At 32.4% G+C, this 21,425-nt stretch overlaps 1 protein-coding gene across 1 annotated transcript; it reads left to right on the top strand.

Moving 5' to 3' along the window:
- The first annotated feature begins 4,334 nt into the window (after positions 1-4,334).
- LOC113367721 (tigger transposable element-derived protein 4-like) lies at positions 4,335-20,008 on the top strand. The gene is made up of 2 exons (XM_026609302.1): positions 4,335-4,452; positions 19,240-20,008. Exons 1-2 carry the CDS (start codon positions 4,427-4,429, stop codon positions 20,006-20,008), a joined length of 795 nt encoding a protein of 264 aa, XP_026465087.1. The 5' UTR covers positions 4,335-4,426.
- Positions 20,009-21,425: the final 1,417 nt, after the last annotated feature.

Genomic DNA, 21,425 nt, shown 5'->3' with positions numbered 1-21,425 from the left:
TTTTTAATTCTTCTGTCTTTAATTTGATTCAACATCATTCTTGTTAAGCTTCTACTCCTGATTTTAACATCTTCTATAAACTTTCACACATACGATACTTCCACGAGTTTGTCATAAATCGCCTGATTGCCTATTAGATGGCAAACCCATTCCATCATATCCTCGCCTGCTGTGCTAGTGTTTGCTTTTGCTTTTGCTTTGTACTATTTATTATTCCTACGCAGCAGCAGCCGCCTCGTCAAGAGACGCACGATTCGCGCCGCGTGCGTTTCGCTCGAACCCGACACACGGACGAGTGGAATGGGTTAGGATGGGATGGGATGGGTTGGGATGGGTTAAAGCGACGGGTCTCCTGGGGGCAGAGAGTCGAGCAAAGTGCGATGTGCACAACACGTTTCCTTGCTTTGCCGTGCCTGGCTGCCGCTACTATACTCGTTGCGGCCTCAGGCGACGGCGGCACGGCGGCACGGGGGATCACTTTTAAACGATAGCGGCTGGAAACATTCTTTTAGGAGATAATTAGTATGGTAAACGGTGATGTTTGAGTGCTGCTTGTATAATGCACGAGGTTGTTTGTGACGTTTGTTCAATAGGATCAGAATAATTAATGTTGTCGAGCTGTTTATTAACTTCCCGTAGGGTAAGTTATAGTAATCGCAAAAAAATCGAAAATGAAAATTTTTATATAACTTTACGTTTCAAAACATTCTGAACATTTTGGCATACCTTACCTTAGACAAAATGGTTGTATGTGTGTGTGTATGTGTGTGTATGTATGTGTGTGTATGTGCGTGTATGTGTGTGTGTGCGTGTATGTGTGTGTGTGCGTGTATGTGTGTGTGTGCGTGTATGTGTGTGTGTGCGTGTATGTGTGTGTGCGGATACAAATTTTCGTCGACGATTTCGCGAACACCGATCAACCGATTTGAATAATTCAAAAAACATTCGATGCGTATTGATAAGGAGACGTGGTGATTAGTTTTTGGTGAAGGCAGGTCTAGCCGTTTTGAAGATACGTTGCAAAGAGTGCCAAAAATGATAACTCAGTTTTTAAGAGAACGGAGCGTCCGATTTTAATAATTCAAAAAACATTTTACTTGTATTGACAAGATGAAGAACTGATCAAATTTTCATGAAGGCAGGTCTAGCGGTTTCAGAGATCTAATGAAAAAAGTAAAAAAAATGCCATTTGGCTATCAAAAATGATCATTAGACATATGCACATCAAATTATCAGTTATTTTATAGAGATTTTAACAATAAATATAAATTTTGTTTACATTCCTATGGGTTCCGTACCAATGTTTATCCGTTAGACGGCAACGCGGCGCTTACGCGCTTTAACATTTCGTCTCTACGCAGTTAAAGCAGTACGATTGCTTTGAAAAAAGTTCAGAATTTCCAAAATATGTCAAAATAAAGAAAACAAAAGTAATTTTCAAAAAACAGTAATTTTTTGTCAAATTTGTAGTTTCTCACAAATCTTTTTTTTAAGTAAAATTTTTTCAAAAATGTTAATCGTTTTCAAAGAAATAATAATTTTTGGTACGGGAAGTTTCGGCAATTTGCCTTAAGGCACGATGCCATGCGCCCCACTAGTTGACATTTTTTAATTGAACTGAATCAAATGCAAGATGTTTGTTTTTTTAACTAATTTCCCGTAGGGTAAGTTATAGTAATCGTCCAAAAATCGAAAATGAAAATTTCTGAGCATTTTGGCATACCTTAGAAAAAATGGATGTATGTGTGTGTGTTTTGTATGTCGTCATGTGTGTTTTGTTTTGCTCGAGATTTTCACTTTTTTTTTTAAAAAAACTCACCCATGTGATTTTCGCTTGTATATCTTAAAAGAGCAATTCAATATTCCAAATTTCAATAAATTTTTATTCTCGGTAGGTTTATGATATTTTAGTATGTTCAGGATTTTGCGTGGAAATATATTACTCTCCTTTTTTAACAGCTAGTCCAATTTCATTTTGTGAACAATTATTGTCAATTTCATGCTTCGCCTCCAAGTGGATTAGATTTTGATTGACTTTGAACCAGATATCTCACAGAATCTTTTTTTTAACCAAGTATCAATTAAGTTTGTTCTTAAATCAGTTGATTTTCTAAGCAACATTTAAATCAATAATTAGATGAATCTGGTTTGGATTGACAAATTTATCTTAAACTTTCGGTAGATTTTTTTAATCGCGTTAGTGTAGTTTCAGCCGATGTACAGAACGTGTGAATTCGTCCTTATTAGTTCGAAGTTGTTTTGTTGAAAAACGAAGAGCATGAGAATCGAGGCAGCCGCCGTGGCATGCCACCTATAAAATACCCTTTTGATCACCTTATCCGGAACCTATACGGCCAACACTGACACACATACCTATACACACACATTATATATATTTGAACTAAAGGGTCTTTATTTCATACTTTGAGATGTTTTTGATTGACCCCAGTTAAAAATCACAAACACAATTCAAAATCAATTCAAGAATAATTTAATTTTCTTAAAATCTAATTATCTAACATAAATTTTTAAAAGGTAACCTTGTACATAATATCAAAATACTTAGGTCTGAGACTATGTGAAAGATGTTAATTATTATAATTATATCACTCCCAATGAATAAGTATTTTAGTCACTTTACTGGACATGGATTATAAAGTATGAACAGCTTTGTAAATTTGTGGATTTTTTTTAAACAAATCGTTGAATTTTTATCAAATCTACTTAAATATTGTTCATTTTCTACCCATGATCGGTCAATGCAATTACTCTTATCAAAGGAAAGAAAATTCCATCTTTTAACTCATTTTGACCAAAATACCACTTAGCAACTTATTTATTAGGAGCAATGGAATGGAATAAAAAATAGGTTTGCATTAATTGTCATTACTTTTTTGCATATACTGCTTGACAAAGTTGACCGAAAAGCTAATACGAAGGTATTTTATAAATAATGTTACATAAACTTAAAATGTATGAAAAACTAAATTTTTGAATTAAAAAGAAAATATTTGCGCACTTAAGTTATATTACATTAAGTACAAACAAAATAGATGAAATATCAAATATATTAATATTAATTGGCAAATATTTCCAAAATATATAGAGGAGAGAGAACCCGCACATGGCTCGTCCGGGATTTTGACAAAACTTGGGATAATGGTAGATTATATGTCCAAACTGACCAGGGTAAAATATTAGAGGCCTATGAAAAGTGATTTTTTTCATAAAAATTAAATGAAGTTTGCATTTTAGCTAATGCACCAATCAATCAATTCAACGCATCTTCCCTTTTATTTAATTATTTTTCTAATTGTCTGATTTAGCAACATTTTTGTATTTTCTTCATAAACAATTCTTGAAAGAATTTACAGAATACAAATTTTTCATATTCTTGCATACTCTGTTATGGATATTTAGCGAATAATAGAAAATAATTGACACATTTGATTAATTTTAACATTATGTACTTATGAGAGCGTTGCAAGCTATGTATAGTCCAGTCATTTAAGCTTAAATTAGGTAAGAATCTCGATTAGGTAGGAATTCGAGATACCCAGCTGTAAGTCTGTAAATAGTTGTATATTGACACCTAAAAGTTGTCTCAAAACCTACATAGGGTAGGGTGTGCGCAGCATATATAGGTTTTGAGATAACTTTTAGGTGTCAATGGAAATCTATATTTTATTCTACTTGAATGACGGACCAGAATCGTATAGATCAATAAAGTTTCAATTTTTACTCTACTCCAGTTTTTTTTACTTGGTGCTGTTCCCGATTCCAATTAATCTTTAATATACCAAATCAGGTTCTAAATTTTGTACAGTATTTTGTTCTAAAATATTGTATATTGAAGAGACGTTAGTAATGATTTTACTAATTAATGATTAAACGTAACCAATTTTTAATAACTTCTTGAGTAGATTAAAGTTTTATTTGGAATACTTAACGATGAGTATTGGAACATTTGTAGCTCTTTTGGAAGTGTGTGAAATCAAAGAATTCATTTAGATACAAAAATTTATATAGCGTTTTATTATAATATTTTAGTTGTTACTTCTTCAGCAGTTCAGGACTAACTAACTTTATTTTTTTACATTTTTAAAGATATTTCCAAAATTTCTAGTTTTATGGTAGCTCGCCGAGGGTACATGAGCTATCATAAACTTTTATTAAGGGTTGTCTTGCTGATGTACAAGATATTCGCAACATTTACCGTTACTTGGGATTATACATATCGTTCAGATAAACTTACTTATGACTAATATTTATAATTATAAAGAACACAATTCTCAACAATATATATTTATATATAACACGAGACCCTGGTCACCAGGGCCTGGTGTGTGTGCTTTATAGAGAGATACGGACGTTTCGTGTCCGTGCCTAGTGGCGTTGTGGCAGTACAGAGAGCGCGGAGGCGTTTATGTTCGGCGTGACCGCAGACTGCACGTAAGCATTCGAAATTTATTACACTCACTTTATAGCCATGTGCAAAGTAAGGTAGTATACATATATACAGAAATATACACACACACATATACTATATTTATACATTCGGTTAACAACAACTTTTTTGCATATACGGATAAAAACAATTCTGGTAACGTTCGAGACTTACTTGGACTTTAATGTTTGTTTTTTAAAAAGGCCACGAAGCAGATTCGTGTCATATCTTTTATAAATTTTTTTTTGGGTTTTGTATCGAGTACACGAAACCATGGAATACATTCATGTTGAGCTAATGTTGAATATGAGGTAATGCAGGTCAATTATGCACATGTTTTTTTCAACTAGTGGGGCACATGGCATCGTGCCTTAAGGCAAAGTGCTGAAACTTTTTGTACCAAATTTTTTTTTATAAAGATTAACATTTTTGAAAAAAAAATACTCTGAAAAATTAGATTTTTGAGAAACTATAAATTTTTGACAAAAATTTACTTTTTTTAAAAAAAAAGACTTTTTGAAGAAAAGTGTATTTTGAAATATTTTGGAAATTCTAAACTTTTTTCAAAGCAATCGTACTGCTTTAATTGCATAGAGACGAAATATCGAAGCTCGTAAGCGCCGCGTCGCCGTCTAACAGATAAGCATTGGTACGGAACCCATAGGAATGTAAACAAAATTTATACTTATTGTTAAAATGTCTATAAAATATCTGATAATTTGATGTACATATGTCTAATGATCATTTTTGACCGCCAGATGGCATATTTTTTTACTTTTTTCACTAGATTTCCGAAACCGCTAGACCTGCCTTTATGAAAATTTGTTCAGTTTTTCATCTTGTTAATACAAGTAAAATGTTTTTTAAATTATTCAAATCGAAAGCTCCGTTCTCTTAAAAATTAATTGAGTTACCGTTTTTGGCATTTTTTGCCCCATATCTTCGGAAAGGCTAGACCTGCCTTTGCCAAAAACTAATCAGCACGTCTCCTAATCAAAACGAATCGAATGTTTTTTGAATTATTCAAATCGCTTCATCCGTGTTCCCGAAATCGTCGACGAAAATTTGTATCCGCACACACATACACGCACACACACACATACATCCATTTTTTCTAAGGTATGCCAAAATTTTCAGAAATCTCTGAAACGTAAAGATATATAAATATTTTCATTTTCAATTTTTTTGCGATTACTATAACTTACCCTAAGGGAAGTTAAAAAATGTAATGTTTTGCTCTGAGGCAAGATATGTGGTGCTAAAGAAAAACTTTTCATTTCTTATCCCTTATTTTTGGTTGTAGAAAGCTTTGTATATTTGGAAAATTTGCTTACATGCTTATATGTCGTGCGTTTTTTAATTTCTTACATTTTTTCTATTCGCATTGCCGGAGTTCTTCATATATAACCTCGATGTAGCTGTTATAATTCCTTGGATTTTTGGTATTTCGACTTCTGTTAAGGAGTAACATTTTGTCAGAGTAGGTGTTAGTAACTATTGTTAAAATTTGGCTTGAACTTACTAGTGAAAAAAATAATCTATATCTCACCAACAAAACTACAAATCAATCCGTCCCTCACCCATCGCTCTCTCTAACATATCAATAAACCACCGCCACCGCACGCTTACAAATATTCCGCCGGAATCGACATCCCGTCTTTCTGCTGAGATCATCACAGATTTCTCTCGAATCTCTTCGCCGATTGCGAGACAAACGTTTCCTCAACCCACCACCACCACCGCCCTTTCCTCTCGTTCGCCGTCGCCGCGGGTCATAAACCGCACACGCCGTTGGGTGTAGTGTTAGAACGAAATATCGAGTACTGAGTAAATATCGATACTTTGCGGTCGATAGTGAGTACTTTTGCTATCGATTTTTTTAGCTCGATCTATTTGCCAATATCGATTCTTTTCGTCGATAGTACTCGAAAAGAATCGACAGCGTAATCTATGAACACCACTCATCGATCACTTATTAACACTACTCATTGCCAAATGCAAAGCAATAGTCTCTCTAGGTGGTCATAATTGTTCAAAGAAGTGTCAAAAAATGATCCCGAAGGGTCATTAGTCTCAGAATTTATTGCTCAAAAACCCAAAATGAATATGACCACACTAATAACTAAAGATGCTTATTTATTACTCTTATGTAAAATGAAATGGCTTTTTAAAGTACCTTAAATGTTTTATAAAATAATATAAATTATTGCATTTCTATGTTTTATCAAATAATAATACGCACCAATTTCAATATATTAGTATTTTATTTAAAAAAGAATCGAAATATAATTATTTCAAATAATAATATTCATCAATTTCAATATATTACTATTTTGCGTTTATTATATTTCGATTCTTTTTTACGCAAAATACTAATACACTGGGGCCTCGCTTTACGGCCTAGATACGTTCCGCAAAACTTGGCCGTAAAGCGAAAAGCCGTATAACGAATTAATTATTCTAATACGTATTCATACAAATTCAATGGGATCGGTTCCAAATTTAATAAATATATAATATGGTTTATCATTCAAAATGCATTTTATTTTTTTATTTTGTTTAAATTTAAAACATATTTAACAAGAACATATTTTTTACATAAAATAAAAAAACTTCAAAAACATTCCATAATTTTTAAATAAAAATGAAACAACTAAAACCTACAGATCACTGTCATCATCATTTTGCGCTGGTGGTTTAAAAAATTTGTCTAAAGTTGTTTGTCTTGCCTTCTTGTCTATTTCTTCCTTTAGTGATTTATAACAGCTAATGTCTGAGTTAATTCCTCGAGAGACATTAGCGCTACGTTCGACATCATGATCGTTTTCAAGGAGGATGTTTATTCCTTGTTCAAAATATGAAAAAGCGCTTGACATGATTTTTGATGTTAGCTGTTTGGATACAACAGGTTCTGTATCTTCATCATATGCCGGCTCTGCTTGCAACTAATGAGTTCCTAATATGAAAGGTGTTCCCTATCAGCTGCAAGTAGATCCAGCACATCAGATTCGTTTAAATCTTCAAAACCGAGATGATGTGCTAAATCCAAAATGTTTTGTCTAACTTCAGGAAGGAAATTAACTTCTGCATCGGTAGTTTTTATACATTCTGGCCATATTTTTTTTTCAAAACATGGTTCATTGTTGTTCATTTCAATTTCTTCCAGGATTCACTAATGTTCTCAACATCATCCTTGATATTATAGTTTTTCCAAAACGTTTGAAACTTTGAAACGTAAGATATATAAAAATTTTCATTTTCGATTTTTTTTGCGATTACTGTAACTTGCCCTACGCGAAGTTAAAAAAGCCGTTATAGCAAAACATTTTAGGCCGTATATCGAAAACGTTCCTTAATTAAAGAGGGCCGTTATAGCGAAAGGCCGTATAAAGAGCGGCCGTATAGCGAGGCCTGGGTGTATACTGAAATGGATGAGTATTATTATTCGAAATAATTATATTTCGATTCTTTTTTACGCAAAATACTAATATACTGAAATGGATGAGTATTATTATTTGAAATAATTATATTTCGATTCTTTTTTACGCAAAATACTAATATACTGAAATGGATGAGTATTATTATTTGAAATAATTATATTTCGATTCTTTTTTACCTAAAATACTAATATATTGAAATGTTTGAGTATTATTATTTTAAATAATTATATTTCGATTCTTTTTTTACGCAAAATACTCATGTATTGAAATTTTTGAATATCAACATGCAAACATATGGGTTTGAGTTTCTCGGAACCATTTAAACTTTAAATCCCATCGCTCCGAAGAGATATTTCTCTACAAATTTTGAAATATTATCTTGACCGTCATTAAACTGAATGTTTATTAAAAAGAGTTATTAAAGAGTTTCATATTGCAATTTTATGTAAACATGTAACGGCTTTTTAAAGTTGCATGCTCGCTAAAGTTATTTATATAAAAATATTAAACAATTATAAAATATTATTTTACTTAAAAATATTAACAATATTATTGTACTTAAAAATACTTAAAAAGTATTGCTTTTTGAATATAGTATCAGACTATTATATTGTTTTAATCAAAAATACTCAACTATTATAATTTGTCTTTTTTTTTGAAAAGTTATAGAATTTGAAAGTAGTATTGAAAAATTACTGTTAACATTTTACAATATTGAAAATGATTCTGATTTAACACATCAGCTACAAGCAATAGAATTCATTCTAATATTATTGAGATATGATATTTAATGAGTTCTAGATCTTTCTTGCACTTATGTTTGATTTTGATGAAAAGTACTCAAAATTCGATATTGAGTACTATCGATACTTTCGCCACGATATTTTTTGGCATCGATATTTTGATTAGATACTTTTTAAAGTACTCAATATCGATCTTTTGCCTCGATACTTCTAACACTAGTTGGGTGTCGGTTGTCGTATCCGCTCGTCCTCCGCAGTAAAGATATCGGGCGCGCTTGTTTTGTCACCCGACGGCGGACTACTATGGCGCGTTGGCGATCTGACAAAAGGGCGGACGGCGAACGGCGAACGGCGAACGTGACGCGGAAACACGAGAGGGCGAGGGATGATGATTTTGAGGTTTATGACAGGCTGAGCGGTCGGGGTCGTGTCATGCGAGAATTCTTGATTATGAGCCGAGATGGGGGGTGGGGGAGGAGTTGTGCGATATGTACAATTATAGTTACAGTACAAATGTATATATATATTTATATATATATATATATATATATATATATAAAAAATTCTTCTGTAACAATGTAAGTTTCATTAATCCTCCTAAACTATAATTCGGATTTTCATGAATCTTCCTGAAGTTTGTCCGGGAAATTTTCTAGAATGTTTTGATTTATATAAATATAGTTAGATCATAGAAATAAATGGAAAAAATTACAAAAAACCGCTTATCATTGTTTGACTTTTAAAATATTAAGTTGTCAAATATCTCCCTTCCGCTTTTTTGCTCTTGGTTTATAATACAAAAAGGCGGAAGGGAGATATTTGACATCCTTATATTTAATGCATGGTTTGACATTAAAAACAAATAACAACTGTCATTTGCCAAACATTTCCATTCACTTATAGGCTAAGACAATATTAAACTATAATATATTTATGATTATGAATAAGAAAAATGTAATGTCTACATTATTATTGCCAGAAAGAAGCTGAGATGTGCTAAAATAATATAAGATTTAGTATAAGATACAGTCAACATCTGACAGGTGATGCTGATTCCTAATAAATCGGTGTTCTATAAATTGTTCTAAGAACAATATTAAGCTAGATATGAAAATGGGGTTTTATAGTACTCAAAATAAGCTTTAAAATTAGTACTTCTGCGTGTAAGATGAGTGAGCTATCATGCAGATAAAAGACGCATACAATATTTTTTTCGTTTAAAGCAAATAGTTTTTGAGTGCCATTTTCACCAAAATTAGAAATAATCGTATTCCTTCTGGAATCAACTTGGTTGAAGAGATCTTGACGGATTCTAGAAAATACCATAACTTTAGTGCAAAGGATTTGGAAAAAGCTCATGATTTCATGATTTCAAAAATCTATTTAAAATAATAAAAGATACGTATAAAGGTATATAAATGAAAATTCAAGGTCTTTTACTGACCAATTATTGCTTTTTATTATTTTTCTGTTACACAAATATTGATAGTGTACAACCAGAGTGTCTTTCGAGTCCTTTAATCCTTTGCCATTTCAAAATAAGAGAAGTTTTGGTAAAATTTATGATAGAGAAAGTTGTAGCTTATTTAATTACCTTCAAAATAGTGTATTGCAAGTATTGATAAAATCAAAATTAAAAGAGTTATAATTCAATTAATCCGGTGGGCGGTGACGGAGTGCAAATTGTTTTCACTTCTGAATTTATGATTAAGATTGGCCTATTTCCGACACACGGTTTTTCCTCTCCATTTACTGCAATAATTTTGTTGATCGTAGGTTGAATGGAGCACATGTGAATAGTATTTGACAAATTAATTCACTTCAAATATGAATATATATGATAATATATATTGAATTATTGGTGAGAAAAATGTAATTTAGATATTAAAATTACTGAAAGCCAGTTAACATATGGTACGAAATTATAAAAATAATAGTCAACATTATTGAAGCAATTATTTTGGGTAGAAAAATCCAAGGTGATATTGTACCTTGACCGTGCATGCTATATATTTGTTATATATATATAGAATTTGTTATACTTTTTAAAAGACTTCAATTTTCAACACGTTTATCTTATGCTATGACCATAAATCACAAAGGCTGACGATGATTTTTTGTGTGATAAATTTGGAAAATCAATGTTTTAGTCGTGAATAAACAAAAAATCATTCAATTCATACATCGACACCTACTGGTATGACTTAAAAATTGTATAACCTTTGGCATTAAAATAAATTGATATATATATATATATATATATATATATACAAATATATATATATATATATATAAATATATGTATATATATATATATATATATATATATATATATAATGCGTGTATGTATATATCTTGTGCATATGTTTACACGTTCCGCTATATCTCAATGTGTATCTCTAGCCCGTGGCGGCACGTAGCGTGTCAGGTGGAATCGTCGTGTGCGCCAAACGGTTCGCTGGCGGTAAATGCGCTCGCTCTCCCGCTCTCCCGCTCGGCGAACTGTTCGACCCGCCGAAACCCTCGACGCCACTCCACCACTCTATCTCTCCATCCACCGCCTCTCCATCGGCGCTTTACCGCCGACTCTCCATCCCCTTTGTGTCGCCCTCCATTGTGTGGTGTTTGGCGTAGAGCAAAACGTGTCGTACACGCTCTGACGGATTTAGTGAACTACTGCTGGCGTTATAACCATCACCGCGGTATAACCATCACCCCACGAACAACCCGCCGCAACCCACACCCCCGTGTCGGTCGACTCGGCCGACTCGGTCGAGTATAGTGAACGGAATAGGGATGGATTGAATGGTGATTTGAAATCGATATAGGTGGGATTGTGGATAATGATGTCGCGCGGTTTTTTATTCGCTTTATTGGCTTCCGACCTTGCGGTCATTTGGACTTTATTTGTATGCATAGCTATTGATAACATTTCTGACGCAAACTTCTGACATATGCATATGTGTGTGGCCAAATGTATATGTGTATTCAAATTTCTTTGGAATACAGATGAAGTATGCTATGCTACTATGCGATTAGGCTTTGTTGGGTTTATGTACGTCCTGTTCCATCTTGTATTTCAAGCAGACCACATCCAGCTAATAAGTCATATTATATTTTAAATTGTGTTTTGGTTAATGTTATTATTTATTTTCTTTATTACCAGTGTGTGTGCATGTGTGTGTATTTGAAGTTTGATTTGAAGTCGAAATCAATACAAAACATGAATTTCTTTATAAATTTATTCTAAAAATGATACGTTTTGGTTATAGTCCTATCCTTCATTCAGTGCAACAAAAATTAAATTTACAAATTAAAATATATAACTAAAAAGAGATTGATAAATTACAAATAACGAAGAAACTAGTGGTGAATGGCATCGTGCCTTAATGCAAATTTCTAGAACTTTCTGTACTGAAATATTCGAGAAATATTAAATGTTTGCAAATAGATTATTATAAATACTGTAACTTATATATGCTTACGGGAAAGTAAATGAACAAAACTTAATCAATCAAATTCAAAATAGAAAACATTGTGTAATATTTATAAGAATTATATAAGCTGAATGGCAAAGTTAAAATTATTTATGTAATGTATACAAGTGAGCTTAGAACTTTAGCTAGAAAAAAGGAGAAAAAAACTGCCCTCTTTGCCAAAACTTTACCAAAAACTAATAATCACTCTTTGCACTCTTTGCTCCGTATCTCCGTAACGGCTGGACCTGCCTCTGCCAAAAACTAATCAGCTCATCTCCCTCTCAATAGGAATCGAATGTTTTTTGAACCATTCAAATTGGTTGACCCGTGCGCCCGAAAACGTGACTGGGATTTGTATCCATACATACATACACACACACATATATATATATACATATATATATATTTTTGTGGGGTATGCCAAAATGTTCAGAAACCTTCAAAACGTCGAGAAATGTAAAAATTTTCAATTTCAATTTTCGGCCCATTACAATAACTTACCCTACGGGAAGTTAAAAATTAAGGGGCACACCTAGTGTGAAAACCTAAAAAACGATCATATGCGGGAATTTAAAAAAAACTAGTGAATCCATCTATTTATATTTTGAGGGTATATTTACACATGTTTTGAGAATACACAGTAAATTTTTTGAAATACAATATTAAAATATTATATTATAAAACACAGTAATATTTTTGAAATGACAGCAACCTCCAGCGGCGCCAAATAAAAGGTCCTCCACTGCTGGAGTGATTGCAGCCTTCTCCGTTGATAAAACAAAAAAAAAATTTGTCGTTAAACTAGAACATATTGTCTGTACGATGACCCTCAGGCGAACAAAAAAATCAAAAATTGACAAAATGGCAGCATGTTGAAAAAAAAAGTTAAATTTTTCGCAAAATTTTGACCGTTTTTGGTCTGCCAAAATTGATAACAAGAGATGCAAACAAAAATTGTTAGCGATCGCGTCATTTGTCTCCGAGTAATCACTCCAGCAAATTTGAAAAATGCTGTTTCGAGAAAAACGCGTTTAAAAATAAAATGATCATTATACTATATAAAATATTCTTTTAAATGGCTGTAACTCAAAAACTATTTAACTATTTAATCGATTTGAAATTTTTGTATGTTTTTTTTTTAAAGTATAACTCATCGAAATATGGAAAAATTCAAAATTCGATTTTTTGAAAATATTACACTAGGCGTGCCCCTTAAAAAACGTAACTAAAATAGAAATTGATAAATTAGAGGTAAAGAATTATAAGTATGTACTCATAATTTGCTTGTCCTGATATCAATAACAGAGAAAACAAAAACTCATGGTGTGAGGCTATTGTAATGCAATGGACAATGTAATATGTAAACATGACGATTGCAGCTTGAAGATTTTTCAATAGCTGAAAGTATAATAAAAAGATTGTTTAAAAATATATATTTTGACATCTCTGACTTCCCTAAACGGGTACTTAATCTATTAAAGCGTACACATATTTGCTAGAGATTTTTTTACTAATACAAAGATTTGCTTCGAAGAGGTTGCTTTCTCTTCTCGCAGGTAATTCTATGACTTTTTAGGTATAAAATGCCCTAAGATAATGTAATTTTGTTTTCTATATTCTGTATACGATAATCCTTGTCTGTAAATGACCTATTTTTGTGATATAAAGTAATATAAAATAAATTTTGTCTTTAAGTTCATGTATGAAACATCCCAGAAACGTGGAAAATATTTATAACTCAAAAATTTCATAAATAACTGCTTACTACATACTTTTATAACTGGCATATTTTGGCAATCCAAAATCTGTTCAAAATGCTTGAGTCGACTTTTGTAAAAATCAGTTACAACGTTTCTTCGTAATTAACACTCTTTTTGATTTTCGGTCGATATCGATGAGTTAGTTCTATATCGAATTTTTCGGCTTTGCTCCCGCAGAGCAGCAGGCGAGTCGGTCGTGCTGCGTGGCCGCGTTTGTTTCGCCTCCGCCAGGTCGTTCGGTCGGATGAACGTCGGCTCGGCGGGTGGGCGATAGCACGAGGCGGGATTACTGCGATCGCCTGCAGGCATCGCTCGGCAGGGATTAGGAATCAACTCGAAAAACCAGTAATAGAGTTACTATTTTGTGAAGAAATATTAGACGAATAGTTTTTCCGTGTATGCACGTTGTATTGCACTCATATTTAACTTCCCGAAGGAGAAGTTTATGTTTCATCAAAAAATCCGACTCACTAATTTTATGTTTTGTCCACGTTTCAAGCCAATCTGAATCGAATGAGACCAAATTTGGAAAAAGTATGTGTGTGTGTGTGTGTGAACAGATTTTTTGCCGTAAATCGACGTTTTCTCCAAAACGGCTGGACCGATTTCAAAAATTTAAAAGCCATTCGATGTATCTCGACGAAGACTAGCGTTTCTGAGTTTTGCACGACGATCGGTCCGGCCGTTTCTTTGTAAATCGCAGAAAAGTGAAATTTTTTTCGTCCACGTTTTAGCCCGCAATTCTGATTCGATTTTGAAAATTCAAAAACTGTTCGATAGATATTGATTGGGAATCGTGCTGATTAGTTTTTGGTAAAGATCGGCCGAGCCGCTTTCTTGTAATAAAATTAAAATAAAAAACGACGATTTTTATGATTTTTTTTTGACGGTAGATACCATAGTCTTGTAGATCATACTAAAATATTACGGTCCTACGACAAGTCGTTTAATTTTAGAAATTCTTCAAAGTTTGCATCGTTTTTTTGGCATTTGTCAAAATTAGACCTTTCATCGACGTTTTCTCAAAAACGCCTGAACCGATTTCAGAAGTTTAAAAGCCATTTGATGTATCTCGATGAGGACTAGCGTTTGTCAGTTTTGTGAGACGATCTGCCAAACCGTTTCTTTGCAATTTGAAAAAAGTGTTAAACTTTTCGTCCACATTTAAGCTCAAACTACCGAATCGATTTTAAAAAATCAAAAATTGTTCGAAAGATATTAGCTGGGAATGATATTGATTAGTTTTAGGTGAAAATCTATCGAGCCGTTTTCTTGTAATTAACTGTTGAAAAAAAAATTTAAGCCGATATTTATGGAACTTTTTTTGGCGATATATATCATGGTCTTATGGAACTTACTAAAATATTACGGTCTTACGACAAGTAGTTTAATTTTAAAAATTCATCAAAGTTTGAGAAAATGAGTAGTTTTTTTGACGTTTGTTAAAATTAAAATTAGACGATTTTTTTGGTATAACGATAGAGTACTTGGTATTACTAACATATATTACTAACATATTACGAACATACTAAACAATTAAAGTCCTACAAAAAACTGGCTCAATTATAAAAATTATTGGTTTTTGAAAATTTGCTTTTAGAAAATACTCCGAGTCAAAGTTTTTTTCAATTAGGTGTAATAAATCTACTCGGAATACTTTTAATGACTCATAAATTAATTTATTTTTTATTGATTAGGTCGATTATTTAAACATATCGGGAAGTTCATGTAACTTGCCTCAAGGCAAAATACCGATACCAACTAGTTTTTTATAATCCTTAAAGAATTTCAAATAATTATTTGTCGAAATCAACTTATAAATAGTAGTATTGGACACAAAAACTACAGCCACTTAACTAGTGTTGTGAAAGCCCGTTAGCGTGGGTGATTACAAGATTAAAACACTGAATTTATTTTATACATTTATTTCAATTAAAACGATGATACTGTTATTTGGAAATTATATATGGAAAAAGAAGGAAATATTATGTATAGTAATCTCTGCAGCGCACTTGTCAACTCTTAGCATCGTCAAAATTTTCCCTACTCCTTCTCTAGGCGGATATGTACGTATATATGTATATATGTGCATTTGAATGCAATTTGAGTGACACGATGTTAGGGAATTGTCATAACACTAGAAATGATTCTGTATAATTGATCGTTAATACCATTTTCATCTGATTCCTACATTTCTATATGTCTACTTATTATTGATCCAATTACTTTCGTGTTCAACGAAGTTTAAAGTTTATTATCTCGTTTATTATCATCTGTCCGATTGTTCGTTTCCCCTGCCTGTCGTTACACGCGCCGTTGTGCACTTGTGCGGTGGCGGCGGCCGCGGTGTCGACGGCAGTTGAGGCGGTGGATGAGGCGTCAGAGGCGAAACAACGCGTGTCGTCACTCATCGCGCTTCGTAACGGAGACACACGTGCAACGCGGCCAAATCGCGCGACTCACGTACTAATATACATTCCGTTTCGACGTCATAGTCATACTCATATCTCATATCATACCTACTCGTCGCGTAATATCCGACACAAAAATTAGCATAGCCTGCAAAATATGGTAAAGGACACATATAACTGTGACAACATATTTATATTGCAACTAGATGACCCGACAGACGTTGCCTTGTACCCATGTTTGCAATTTTTTAATATTTAATATAATATACAAATAACAGCTGCATCATCAATTTTGGCAATATGTAACAAAATATCGACAATAACATCGGATTTGGGTTCCTTCTGCCCCTTATGGGTCTCTGGGTAACTCTTTGCTTCTTATAATTCACCACCATGCCCCAATCGTATTCATGCAGAGTGTTTTTAACCTAGGGTAAATGATATTTTATTATTAACTAGATGACCCGACAGACTTTGTCCTGTACCCATGTCTACAATTTTTTAATACAATATACTAATATTTACCGTTTACCTAAAAATAATAATTATTGTTTTTTAAATTACTCTTCACGCCAAAATGCATATGCATTTATAATATGGGCAATGATGAGTCTCAATTCCCACACTATATTGGAAATTGAAGTCTTTTAAACGGTATAACATAACCATAACCATATCATAACACTGATACTTCATGTTGGATTAAATTAATAAATTTTTTATTATTTAACATATCTAAAATTGCATCTTAAACTTCTCCTAAACAATATCGTGAGGGCTGAATTGTATGTTTTCATCTTTACTTTCCCATTTGTTTTTATAATGTAAAATTTTTACAAATTTTAAAAATATTATGGAAAGATTAGTAAAAGATGCAAATAAATTATATATTGAAAAAAAAACTATATTGAAAATATAATATACGAATCTTGTGTTGGCGCCCCCTAAGGCGTGCGCTCGTATTTTTCGCAAGCATCGCATCAAAGGTAGGACCGGCCCTGATTATTACTTAATTTCATATTTTAATTGAATTAATTTGTCATATCCTGCTCATATGTGTATCATTCAATCTGCCATACATATACTGTATTTTATGTTATTTCAATTTCTGGCACATCTCAGCCATAAGTTTATTTATTAATATGTATATTAATTCAGAAGGTTATTTATTAATATGAATATTCTAATATTGTCTAGGTATAGTAAATTGATCGCCGTACGAACCATCCTTGGATTTGAACGAACATTTTAAAAAAAGAATTGGCCAAATTGGTCCAGGCGTTGTTGAGTTATACGCTTACCAACACATTTTGCGATCCATTTTTATATATAAGAATATTTCTATACTATTTAAAATTGTTCTTTTAAGGTTAATTTATAATCGCAAAAATAGACTATGAAAATTTCACGTTTCAAAGGTTTCTGAACATTTTGACATACCTTAGAAAAAATGAATGTACGTCTCTGTGTGTGTGTACACTGTGTATGTATGTGCGGATACAATTTTTCATCGACGATTTCGAGAACACGGATCAACCGCTTTGAATGATGAAGGGGGGGGGGTAAGATTTCAACCCCGTGCTGATTAGTTTCTGGAAAAGGCAGGTTCAGTAGTTTCGAAGATAGTGCGCAAAAAGTGCAAAAAATAGCAATTCATTTTTGGAGATGACGGATCCAATTGGAATGATTCAAAAAACATTTAAGTCTATTGATAAAATGATAAAATGAATAAATTTTTGGCAAGGTCCAGAAAAAAAATTAACTAGTGGTGAATGGCATCGTGCCTTCAGGAAAATTGCCGGAACTTCCCTTATCGTAATGAAATATCCGAGGAATATTAAATGTTTACAGAAAACTAAATAAACAAAATGAAGATCATTGTCTAATATTTATAAAAATTATATAAACTGAATTGCAAAGTTTAAATTATTCATCTGAAGTATATTAGTGAGCTTTAACGCTTCAGCTAGAAAAAAATTAAAATTCGATTTATTTCAAAAAAAATGTTGTTAAGAAAAAAATAAAAAAAAACACACACACGCAATCATTTATTCTGAGGTATGCCAAAATGTTCAGAAACTTGCAAAACCTGAAGAAATGTAAAAAATTTCGATTTTTGGACGATTACAATAACTTGACATTTGGACATATGCACATATATCAAATTATTAGATATTTTAATAATTAGTATAATTTCCGTTTTCATTTCTTTGGTTTTCATACCAAGATTTATAAAATTGTAATTGTAAGACTGTTTAATGTTCACTTATATAGTTCAAACAAATGCCTTGGACATTTTCCTCAGTATTGATCAACTGATTTGAATGGGTTTCAGGGTTTCAAGATTTTCAAAAATGACAAACTTTCTCAAAAACTTAAAATTTCTCCAAAAAATCTAATTTTTTCAGATGCAGACTTTAAATAGATAGTATATACTAAAAACTAAATTATTTACAAAAATGTATAATGTTGAATTTTATACAATGTTTAAGCGAACAAATCTACTGAAAAAGATCTAAAGTCCACAAAAGCAAAGTTTTGTACTTATTGTCAGTAGATCACTTAAAAAAAATCTTATTTACTCAAATATTATTAGTGTTCAAATGATATACTACGTTCAAGAACTGCCTTTTCCATTTTAATCCTTTTGAAAATTACTTTACAACTTTATTTTTGACTTCGGTCCTAGAAATGTTACGTAGGGTTTTGGATCTTGAAGTTCAAAGTAACAAAAATAATAAAAATTAACCCTAATAACAGAAAAATAGTCAATGTTTGACGAAAGCTTTAAGTTGTACTTGAAGGCTCATAATTTTCAAACAGCATGGGTAATAATTTTTCTTCCCCGTTTCGTCTTGACGTTGAGTTCTGGAACTCATTCTATAAGAGTCAATTGTAGACGTTGTGTAGTGCCGCGCTTGTGATTCGTTTATTATAGTGCATCGTTTGTTTGTTACAGTATGACTACACAGATCAAGAGGAAGGCATTGTCACTTCAAGAAAAAATTGTCATATTGGATGTTTACGATCAAAAATCGCCAACAACGAAACAAACTCAATTAGCCGCGGAGCTTCGCCTACCGGTTTCAACGTTACGCACCCTCGTAAAGAACAGACATGAGATCGAAGAAAAGTACAAATCCGGAGGTGTGCAGAGAAAAAAGCACAAGGTAGGAAAGTTTGATAAGTTGGAAAAAATTCTGATAAAATGGTTTCATCAAACGCGAGCTGCAAACCTGCCTATAAGCGGTCCCATAATATGTGACAAGGCGCGTAAAATCGCCGAAGAGTTGAAGATCACTGATTTTAACGCTTCTAATGGCTGGATAAATCGTTTTAAAAATCGACACGGTATCGTGTATCGTCAAAACAGTCTGGAATCAGAGGCACATCATGAAGATGATGAAACTATGCAAAAATTCTTCAATAACGCGGTCGACGTCGTGTTAAAGGAGGAAGAGGACGAGGAGATACTGCAGGATTTTCTTGGACATTCTTCCATTGATGACAAACAATTAATTGAAAATGTTAATAGTACACAAAACGAGACTCTAAGTGATCATGATGATGACGTAGATGAGACAAAACCAGTTCTGACCAAAACCCAGGCTTTAGCAGCTATTAGTGATTTAAAATGTTATTTGTCTTCTTTGGATCAAAGTGAAGACGCGCTGCAAAATTTGAATTATGTAGAAAATTTTATAATTGATAATACATCAAAATCGTGAGGTAAAGCTTTAGGTATTTAAGGTAATTTATATATGTATAATTTAATTACGAAAATTAGAATATAATACATACAACTATACACAGTACGTTTTATTTTTCTTATCCCTCCTGCGCATTCTCGCTTAAGCCGCATTTTTTTTAACTTCCCGAAGAAGTTTATGTTTTCATCAAAAAATCTTATTTGCTAATTTTATGTTTTCTTGACGTTTCAAGCCATTCTGAATCGAATGAGACTAAATTTGAAAAAAGTATGTATGTGTGTGAACAGATTTTTTGCCTTAAATCGGCGTTTTCTCAAAAACGGCTGGACCGATTTCAAAAATTTAAAAAGCATTCGATGCATCTCGATGAGGACTAGCGTTTATCCAAGCCAAGCCGTTTCTTTGTAAATAGCAGAAAAGTGAAATTTTTTTGTCCACGTTTTAGCCCGCAATTCTGAATCGATTTTTAAAATTCAAAATTTTTTCGAAAGATATTGGTTAGGAATCGTGCTGATTAGTTTTTGGTAAAGATCGGCCGGGACGTTTTGTTGTAATGAAGTGTTAAAAAAAGTTTTTCGACAATTTTCATGATTTTTTTTAGATACCGTAGTCTTGTATATAGATCATACTAAAATATTATGGCCTTACGACTACTCGTTTAAATTTAAAAATTCGTCAAAGTTTGCAAAAATTGGTTTCGTTTTTTTGGCATTTGTCAAAATTAGACCTTTGATCGACGTTTGCTCAAAAACGCCTGAACCGTTTTCAGAAATTTAAAAGCCATTTGATGTATCTTGATGAGGATTATCGTTTCTCGATTTTGTGCGACGATCTGCCTATCCTTTTCATTGTAATTTGAAAAAAAGTCTTAAACTTTTCGTCCACATTTAAGCTCATACTACTGAATCGATTTAATAAAAATCAAAAACTGTTTTAAAGATATTAGTTGGGAATGATACTGATTAGTTTTAGGTGAAAATCTAACGCGCCGTTTTCTTGTAATTAACTGTTGAAACAAAAAATTAAGCCGATTTTTATGGAACTTTTTTTGGCGATATGTATCATGGTCTTATAGAACTTATTGAAATATTACGGCCTTACGACAAGTGGATTAATTTTAAAAGTTCATCAAAGTTCGAGAAAATGAGTAGTTTTTTTGGCGTTTGTTAAAATTAAAATTAGACTATTTACTTGGTGTAACGATAGAGTACTTGGTCTTAATGAACATACTGAAAGTCCTAGGGAAACAGGTTCAATTATAAATATTATTGATTTGTGAAAATTTGGTTTTGGAAAATACCCCAAGTTAACGTGTTCGTTCGTTATCAATTATGTGTAATAAATGGCATTCGGAATACTTTTAATCATTCATAAATTAATTTATTTTTTATTGATTAAGTCGATTATTTACACATATCGGGAAGTTCATGTAACT

This window comes from Ctenocephalides felis, unplaced genomic scaffold, assembly GCF_003426905.1.
Source record: "Ctenocephalides felis isolate EL2017-DRISC unplaced genomic scaffold, ASM342690v1 CF-g0.4_SCAFFOLD_01170, whole genome shotgun sequence".
In the NCBI taxonomy this organism is placed as follows: domain Eukaryota; kingdom Metazoa; phylum Arthropoda; class Insecta; order Siphonaptera; family Pulicidae; genus Ctenocephalides; species Ctenocephalides felis.
The sequence above is the reverse complement of the archived record's forward strand: the minus strand, read 5'-3'. Positions and strand labels throughout refer to the sequence as shown.